The sequence below is a fragment of the Rissa tridactyla genome, chromosome 2 (assembly GCF_028500815.1).
Source record: "Rissa tridactyla isolate bRisTri1 chromosome 2, bRisTri1.patW.cur.20221130, whole genome shotgun sequence".
Taxonomy (NCBI): Eukaryota; Metazoa; Chordata; class Aves; order Charadriiformes; family Laridae; genus Rissa; species Rissa tridactyla.
This window is the reverse complement of record NC_071467.1, coordinates 98,359,448-98,369,085: the sequence shown is the minus strand read 5'-3', so window position 1 is coordinate 98,369,085 and position 9,638 is coordinate 98,359,448. Positions and strand designations below refer to the sequence as shown.

Below are 9,638 nucleotides of genomic sequence, written 5' to 3'. Positions count from 1 at the left end.
GCTTGGAGGTGACAGGCAAAAGGTGCCACCAGGGCAACTGGAATTACATGTTAGGGGAAGAAAAGCCTCAGCACGAGGGTGGTCACAGAGAAACGGGGTCTGGAGCAGTTGTAGAATCCCCATTGTTGATGTTCAGAGCTCAACCTGGCAGGGTCCCGTGCAACCAGCTCCATGTTGGCCATGTTCCGAGTAAGGGCTTAAACCAGATGATCTCCAGAGGTCCTGGGCATAACAGGATGGCAGTATTGCAGAACTTGCCATGCTTCTTCACCTGACCTTGTTCACTGGACTGTACTTAGTTGTAGACTCGCTGCTGCACTTTTATTTCTGATCTAAATTTTAGACAGATGTGCTGAAAGGAAAAAAATAATTCCCTCACACCAGCTATTCTCTTGGAATGTCATTCTTTGGGGGAGTGTGATGAAATCTCCTGATTTGTATGTTATTTTAAAAGATGCATTAGTATTTTGTTTCCATTTTAAAGATTGCTATTATTAGAATGAAGTTAACATTTTTCAAGACTAGTGTCAGCTGTAACAAAAATAACTTCCTGCAGGGAGTTAGCATTAGGAGAACAAAGCGTGTCCTTGGGATACAAACTTTGAACTGCTAATCAAGTACGACAGAGTTAGGGGAAAGCAGTGCATCTTCCACACAGTAATGTTTTCGCTGTTTCACACCTATATGTGGTACTTGTTGAAATACACTTTCAAAGGGAGTAGGAATTTATTTTTTTTTTTAAGCTGCCTGCAGTCAGACTTAGGGCAAATGACTATCTGACCCCTCCCACTCAAGAAGTACAATGTAGATAAGTGCTACCAGAATTTGTCACTGTTTGCGTTTTAAATGTGCTGGGTATATAGCCAGGCTTGCACATGCTTATAGTGATCTGTGCTAGTAGGCACCTTTTGGAATCGTGATCCTACAAAGTTTTCATACTGTTACGCAGTGAAAAGCATTAAGTGATTTTTCTGGCTATTTTAAAATTACGGGCCATGCTTCTAAACAATTATCACTGTAGGTTAAATTTCCTTTGGCTAAGGAAAATCTGATAGGAGCTTATGAATTGCTTTGTAAACCTTTGAGGCAAAAGACACTGACTGTTATGGTATTGTCCAAATAACAGCAAAGTTAATACTTAGAGCTCAGAGAAGGCTGTAGAGCAGCAATACTAAGGAATTGTCTAGCTGGAGGAATGTACTAAAAGGAAATCTTAAATCAGTATCAAATACAACAAAAAAGTAGGCTTAGCTGCTAGTTAAATTTAAAGGGGAAAAAACCAAACAAAACAAAACATGAGCATCCTGTGGATACTTTCCAGTTTTATTCTGCTGCTGTAACATAGTCACACAGAAGAGCTGAAGTGTAACAGATCATGCTCTGCATTCAAATATTTTTTTATAACATTTAAACAAATCTACTCAAAGAAAACATTCCCCAGTTCTTTATTTGCAGGGAATAAATTAAACACAAAAGAAAAACCACATACATGCTTGAAATAAACTTTAACATAAGTATTAAAAAAACTTTTGGGGAACATTAATTAAAGAATGAAGTCTCAGAACCAGCCTGATGTTCTTACACATTTCAAATGAACGTAAGTTAAAATGGAACAAACTTTTTTTTTATTTACTCCTCAAACTTAAGTGCAGCACAACACAGTTTAAGTGCCTTGGCACCAAAATAATATACAAATAATTAATAGACTAGGCCATTGGTAAATTTATCATTTTTTATCCTTTTTTTAATGCTATAAGTGCACAGCAGCTGAAGCCAAATGTGACAGTATTTGTTCATGTCCGTCTTTATTCTTTAGAATATAGGATTTATCTACCTGCAAAGTTGTACATAGATGTAAAACCCCAAATATAAATTAACAGGATGGAAGCATATGTCTAAAATCAAGCATGTTCAGGCAAACTTTGGTCTGCGGGAATGGATGCTGAGCTCAGCTTTGCAGACAGTTCCTACCTAAAATGTGGTGTGTTTATATGTTGTTATTAAGCTGACAGAAGTTTTGACCAAGGTCAGCTGAATTAGCTGTTGAATATAATGTTTTGGGCTTGTAGTAATAAGCTTTTGTCCCACCTTCAGAAGCTTCTCTCCTAATAACTTTGTCATATATGACAAAACTGGGAAAGAAACTTGGAACTCAAACATATGCTGCTCTCAAACTTTCCTAGTTATACTGTAAGTTGGCCTGTAATATATGAAATCAACAAAGTGCAAATGATTACCAAAAGCAAAATCTGATGTCTGATTATCTTTTCTCATCAGAGGATTTTGTCTTGCTTCTTATAGCCTTTAAATTACAATTTAATACTTAGAAATACTTTAAAACTGTACATACTAGCATTTATGTAAAAGAAAGTTATGGACAGTTACACTTTTCCTATTAATCCATATAATTCAGCTTTAAGAAGCAGAACAGAAATATATCTGAAAAACATCTAGTTATATAAACATCTTCACCTTGTAAATTAGAGATTAAATAAAGGTATTTGACAATATCATAGCTACTCTAAAAACAAAATATTAAGTATTTAAGAAGAACTGCGTTTATTCAGTAGGATTTTTCTTAAGGTTGCTTGTTGGGTTTGGTTTTTTCCAAGGATAGAGCTTTATGGAAATAAGCACTGTAACTCAAAAAAGTTTGCTGTGTCATTCTTAAACGAAGAGACTAAAAAAAGAAAAGAGGCTATGCATGAGAATGGGAAGGGGAAAGAATAAGTGCTTACTTTCCTTCCAGAAATCATGAAGTCTACGCAATAGAGTTATAGGGAAGGTGTGGGGGAAGAGATCTAGAAGTTGGGTTTATTTTTTTTTTCATTAATACTGTTTTAGTGGAACAGTATTACAGCAGATATCCTGGTTGTGTCTGTCTTATTTCTACTGAAAAATATTTTTTTCTTCCCTGTCCCATGGAAAAGCTCTTAGATGCTTAGCCCTTACTGAATTGCTCCCTCAAGTTGTTCTTAATAATACTTTAATAATAAAATAATAATAAAAAAAAAAACTTCAAGTCAAAGTGCAAGCCACCTTGTTTCAGCCCTTCATAAAAGTTAATATTTTTTCCTCATTCATCTTCACTTATTTTTTAAATATAAAAGCTGAATGAGCTGTTAGGAACTTACAGTCCTTCACCCCTCACTGTGCACTCAAATCAGTAGATAGTTCCTCTACTCAGCCCGAATGAATCTGGAAGTTTGTTTTCAAAATATCATAGAAATATAGTATTTTTAAGCTGTCCCGTTTCTACACGATCAGAAGCACTAGGCAAATCTAAACTTAGCCTATTATTGTAACAAGAATTTCTCTGAATAAGTAGCAGAGAGAATATTTCAAAATTTTTTGAAGTAATGTAAAAGTTAGTTTTTCAAGTTTTTATTAGCTACAATAACCTTTCTATGATTGCACTGTAAACTGTTCCAGCAGTCTGATTTAAAGGAACAAACTTGATATTTCAAAGCCTTCTTAGTGGAGGCTAAGAATATGAAAAATATTATAGAAAAGGTTATTGATTGCAAGTAGAAAGAATGATAGTTGAGTTCCTACAATAATTCTATAATTTGTCTAGGCTATTCAGGCTTTTGGGAGCAAGTTTGAACTCCTATGAGCATAATCAACCTGAGAATCACAGTTAGTGGAAAATTCCCATCGTTATAACTAACTGCCAGCATTTTTAATGCTGTATGTTAACTTAGTCTTGTTTTAATCTGACCTTCTGAAATGAAGGTTTAAAATAGCATAGCATCACTTGAGCCATACAGAAGAGGACTCTCAACAAAAGTTCCATTAGTTAAGCTGTGGCCAGGGACTCCAATGTCACTCTTGCTAGTAATAATACCTTAGCTGGAAAAAAAACCCCAACAATCTGTATCATCAGGGTTTAAAAAAGGGGCGGGAGGGAGAAAGAGGGAAAAGGAAAATGGAAAATGAAGATTTTTATCTTCAGGTACCATATACTACTGAAGTACCACTTAGGAAAAAGGCAGCAAATAAGAAATTTGAAGATAGTTTTACCCACAGAAAACAAAAATATATCTATAAACACAAAATTTCATTACTTAATATGCTGCTATTTTGCTTGCTTCTCGAACCCCACTCAAGTAAGCTCCTGTAACGGTCTGAGGAAAGTGCCTATTTGTGGCCTGTATTTAAAAAAAAAAAAAAAAGAAAGTTAATTGTTTCTGAAGCTATTAGAACAAATAGAATTTCAGTTTATAAGATTAGTTTTGTTTTCCTTAAGCATATATCAACATTTTTAAAAGCCATGGGAAACTTAGAAAGAATTTAGGAGGAAATATTTAAGATTTTTAGCAACTTCAAAATTTGCAAGCAAGTCAACTAGAAAAATTAGTGGTCTGTTTTGCTATCTGCACTTCAGTGGGGCAGGGAAGTTCTGTTCTAGTATGGAATGCACCTAAACCATCAGAAGCACGCATTTGTTCTGTCATTCCACTGTGGAGTAACAGAAAGGTAATTTCACCAAAAACACAAGTGGATTGTATAGTCTTCTCATGTTCTGTGCTTATTGATTACGCAGTTCACTCCTGACCTGAAATATCTGGCAGACTTTCCACGCCCAATAATAATATGAATAAAGAGGGTTCTGTGTCCAAATCACAAAACATTGCATATTTGTGTAACAGAATATTTATGTGCTACCTCTAGATTAATTGTGTTGGTTGGCAAAAGACAATCTTTCATAAGAAATAGCTCACTAATAACCTTAACCAACAGTAACAAAGATACTTACTTCACCAGCGAAAAAAACTTTTCCTTGTATGTCTTCAGCTATAATGTCATAAGCTTCACCACTGCCCCCTGTTTTTACAAAACTATATGCCATCTGGAGCCAAGGGTCTTTGCTCCAGCGGGTAACAAAAAACTTCACTGGTTCAGGAACCTCCTGCGTAATCAAAAGAAAAGTTATGTGCTGCAAAGAAAAGCTCGTATTTGCATAGTTTTTTCTGATAAACAGTTTATTGTAACCTTTAGAGTATACGTAGACTCTAAGACTCCAAGACCAGACTGGATGGGGCTTTGAGCAACCTGGTCTAGTGGAAGGGAGGCTGGAACAAGATGATCTTTAAGGTCCCTTCCAATCCAAACCATTCTATGTAGTAGTATTATGATACAGATTAGATCACATTCTGGAATTAAATTTGAATTTTCTTTATTGTACTACTAACTGCAAAGATAATTTTGTTTGCTAGACTTGCGTGATGTCTGAAACATCACAGTTGCACTGTTTTGAATGCAACAAATATGGATATTGTAATATACCTAGAACTACACACAAGGAAAAACAATTCTCAAGAGAGATACATACTCTTGCAAACAGATAATACTGTTATCAACATAATTCAACACATTTGCATGTATAATGTAAGAACCTTACATTTTGGTAAGGTATGATGCTTTGCTACATCTAGCTTGTTAAATCTCAAAATGTAATCTTCATCTTGGAGATAACTTTATTCCAAGGGGGAAAATAACATTACTTAGCTAAGATCAGAATATGAGCTGGCTTGAAAACTAAGTTCAGGGAGAAAACAAAAACCAGAAAGTCAGTGTGTCTGTAGCTAAGCCATGACAGTAATACTGTGTATTCTTTGTCACGTTGCAGCATGCAAATCCCACACAATTCTACCAAAATCAGCCTGGATAACCATTGTATGAAGGCTTAATCAACTACAGCTGTGTCTTACTCTTGAGGGACTTGTGACAAGAAAGCAGAAGCATCCTGGCTGCCTCTTACATGACATCTGGTATCAACAGATAAACTATTCCATTCAGGTAGCACATGAGAGACTAAAGCTCAAGCAATCAAGACAATGGTTAGCCAAGTATGGCAAGTTTCATGGATGTTCTGATGCACATCTGGAAGCTATCTTGTCATTGAAAATCCTGATGCATTGTGGACAGATGACTGAAATTCACAACTGCTACAAACCACCGAGACAGACATGAAAATCGCTCCTCTAGACTAGAATGGCACCAAAGACCTGTTTGCTACCTCGACATTCTCATGAGATCAAAATAGCAGGTATGTGGACTTACGTTGCACTTCATTCTGGTAACTGTAAAGCCATTACCAAAAGCATGTTTTCTAGGAAAAGTTGGGCTTTCAGATGCTGAAGTTTCTTCCCAAGATCCTTAATTCTAATATCTGAACCATCAGTAAAACTTGAGAGATCACCCATGAACATTAACTCAAGCATTCCTTGGGATCTAACTGCTCTAAGTAATTTAACTAAGGCATTACTGTTTATAGAGTGGAAAACAAATAATATTACTAAGTGATAGTCTTCTGCTTGCCCCGAATTTCTCTGCTTTTCCTATTTGTTTTTATCTGGGTGATGAGGTGGGGGAAGACAAAAAGGTAGAAATTTGTATCTAAGACTTTTTTTATTTTATTTTATTTTTTTACAGTCAGAACGTAGGGCCCTTGATAGACCATTTTGCCTGTACCTCCATCCCAAGACAACTCAGGAAGGGTTCTGTCTTATTAGAAGAGCAAGGTATTGATTTGGTTTGGAGGTGGAGTGGTGGTGTCATTTTGGTTGCTTTTTACATAGAAGCAGGGGGAATCACAATCAAATTCATCTAGCTTAAAGCTTTTATGATGTATTGGAAGTGGTGATGACCAAAAAAAAATAGTTTGGAAAAAGTGACAGCTAAGAAAGAAGTGTATTTGTGTTACCTACCTAAAGTATTGATTTTAATTAATTTTCCTTTCTAAAAGTACTTTAAAGGATTGTAGTTCATTTCTGTTATGCGTTATCATTTTCCTTCAGACTGATCTAAGATAATTCAATTCCCATTCTTCACACAAAAGACCAAACGTTTCCTCAAAGGAAGCATATTCCCTCAAACTGACACAAAAAGAAATAGTTTGAAATGTCAAAGGTTTTCCTATATGTTATAAAATAAAACAACCAAAAGCTTTACTGCTGTTAGCAAGTTCATTCATCTCCTAAGAAAAGGGGCTTCTCTTACCTGCTCCTTAAACAGCTCTCGAAGTACAGTCATACACTGTTGCAGTACTTGTTTATCATCTAAATTCTTAATGGTTGCTACAGCATCTCCAGTGACCACTGACATTAAAATGCTTTGTTTGCCCTAAAATCAAGACATTAACACATGAGATCATTTCAAAATTATTAGGTTATTAAGTATTTCTTTAAGAGTCCCTTTTAATTGGTATTGACAAAGATTTTCAGCTGCAAAGCAACTTCTGTTCTAGAGGAAAGAGTTTGATTCCTTAGAATAAAGGGTGTGTGTTCTACAGTATTTATGCTCAAACCACTAACGTCCTCTGATGTCTTGTTCACAGAGCTGTGTTACAGTCAGCCCCTTCTACGACTTGCTGAATTAACTGAAAACTTCCTATCTACCTATTTAAAGGCTATACAAAAAGATTTGACACTCATAGTGTCATAGAATAGCACACAGATTCTCAACTCCTTTAAAGAACTCTCCCTCTTGTTTACATAAGGCAAGTCTTCTGTTACTAAACTTGATAGCTAGCAGAGAATAGCTATCAAGCACATTAGGAATTATATCTAGTGTCTCTGGAGAGCACTAGCACACTGAACCTCATGTAGAATGAACTTTAAAGTACTGAAGAGAAAACTTCTTTAAGGAAAGTCATATAGAAATAGTGTAGTAACTGAGCACAGCCTTCAAAGGATGGTTTCCTTTTCGAGTAAACCATAAGATTACAAAATGGCCTTTTAATATCTGCCAATTAGTAAGCAGCAGTTGTTGTAAAAGTATGAAAGGGTACGATATAAATGTGTAATGTGTCTGCTTGGAACTGGCAGGGAAGAGAAACTTGCACTGGTTTGAAATTGTTTTGAAATTCCTAAGTTTGGGACTGACCCTACAGACCTCAGTTTCATACTAAACCTAGTGTTTGTCTCTTCTGCTGCTCTACATAGTTATTCAGGCTAGTGCAAGCCATTAAGTATTAATAAGCCAGCATGATTTTTTTTTAACAGGATTTTTAGCTGATTTAAATAGGGGAACAGAAGTCCTAAACTGAAAGTGACTATAGACTTTTTCCCACATTAGTACATCTATAGTCAGGTATTACAAAGTTGTTTTCAAGGTACTTTGTGAATAAAAGCATGTATATTATTTTGCATCCAAACATAGGAAAACATTCCCATTTATTTGCAATGAAGTAACAATCAGCTTTTTCTTGATAAATAATACTGCTTCCATGTCTTTTAACAGTTGCAGGGGCGGGGGGAAGAGGAAAACCTTCATTGTTCAGTAATGCTTGCACCTGTATTACAAACTAAATTTCTGAAGGGACAACAGAAAATACAGCTAGCATGTGATACCTCTGGATCCATGTCATAGAAAACACTAAAGAGCCCACGTTGGCTGGAATTGGGTGGAACGTGACCAAAAAAATCAGCTCCTTGAATTTTACTGTCCCAAAATCTATAAGGAAACTGCAAGGCAATCTAGAGAGAAAATGAGAGAGGGAGAGAGACAGAATTAAAGCATTTCATACTATAGAACTCAAAACTGGATATAGTATATGATGTTCTCCTAATGTTTTTTCCCTTTTCCATTCCATTATAGACACTGTTGCTATAACAGGGTCTCAACAGGGAACATATGGCTTGTTCTCCAAGGGGAACGGGGAAGGTAAAAAAAGTCTCAAAAATTGCAAATGCACAGACAGTATTGAATTCACTGTGGAAAATGCTCAAGAAATTCAGCAGAATTTCTACAATAGAACTGAACTTAGTAATCCCCATCCTGTGTAGGGGGGTTATGAATCTTGCCTTTAAATTTCAGCATTGTTATAATCCGGTTTCTGGCATTACTTCTGTTACTGTTTTGTTCTAAGCACACATGCTACTAGGGATCTCTTCAGGACAGTCTGTCTTTTTGCATTGGGAAAAGGTAGGAGATTTTACATTGGCCAAATACACAACTTTCAGTATTATTCTGAAATAGTTTTTGTATTTATTAGGTCAAAAGCACCTGGAATAAGCATATTATTAGAATTTTGGAAGATCTGAGACTATCATAAAGGCTTGCTCAAAATCAGGCACAAAACGTTTAAACTGTGAAGTGATTCTGCAATTTCTTTTAAAAACCCCATTAAGTTGGGAAATCTAAGAAACAGAAATGCACGTGATCCCCAACAGCATTTTGCTCTTCTGGGCTACTATATATAAGTAAAACCAAAGGCATAATAAGTCCTGAGAAATACAGAGCAAAAGCAACAGGGACAAAGCAGCCAATGTTTCTATGAAAAGAAAATTAAATATAATCTGAAATTACTTACTTTCTCAATGACTCCTGCTCCCAAACTATTAATGGCTTTAATTTTTTTTTCTGACAGTGGAGGATTAAACTGAATGGCATTTTTCTGAAGAAGGGCTAGCGGTACAGTCACTAATACCTGAAAGAAATAATTACAATCGCAACCATAGCAAAAGCTGAATACTGCACTTAAGCCTCACAGCATCCTCTTAACTATCTTGGATTATCCTTCTAGGATTCGGCATAATACTCAGACATCTCTAAATTACTGTCTAGTTTTACTCCCCATTAATGGGAAACACATGCCTTACTTTCAGGTGAGAACAGATCCTGCAGTTTAC

The 9,638-nt window shown here is 35.8% G+C and overlaps 1 protein-coding gene across 4 annotated transcripts in view; it reads right to left on the bottom strand.

Annotated features, from left to right (window-relative positions):
• The window catches only part of KDM1B (lysine demethylase 1B), a 35,052-nt gene that overhangs the window by 5,993 nt on the left and 19,421 nt on the right, over nt 1-9,638 (bottom strand). For 2 of the 4 annotated variants that reach the window (XM_054193632.1, XM_054193633.1), the window contains exons 17-21: nt 9,320-9,436; nt 8,358-8,483; nt 7,006-7,128; nt 4,760-4,912; nt 4,068-4,151 (exon numbers count right to left, since the gene is read on the bottom strand). In XM_054193632.1, coding sequence (XP_054049607.1) covers nt 4,068-4,151; nt 4,760-4,912; nt 7,006-7,128; nt 8,358-8,483; nt 9,320-9,436 — 603 coding nt within the window. Of the gene's footprint in view, nt 1-1,300; nt 4,152-4,759; nt 4,913-7,005; nt 7,129-8,357; nt 8,484-9,319; nt 9,437-9,638 lie in introns of those variants that run through there. The other 2 variants (XM_054193634.1, XM_054193635.1) reach the window with 1 other exon arrangement.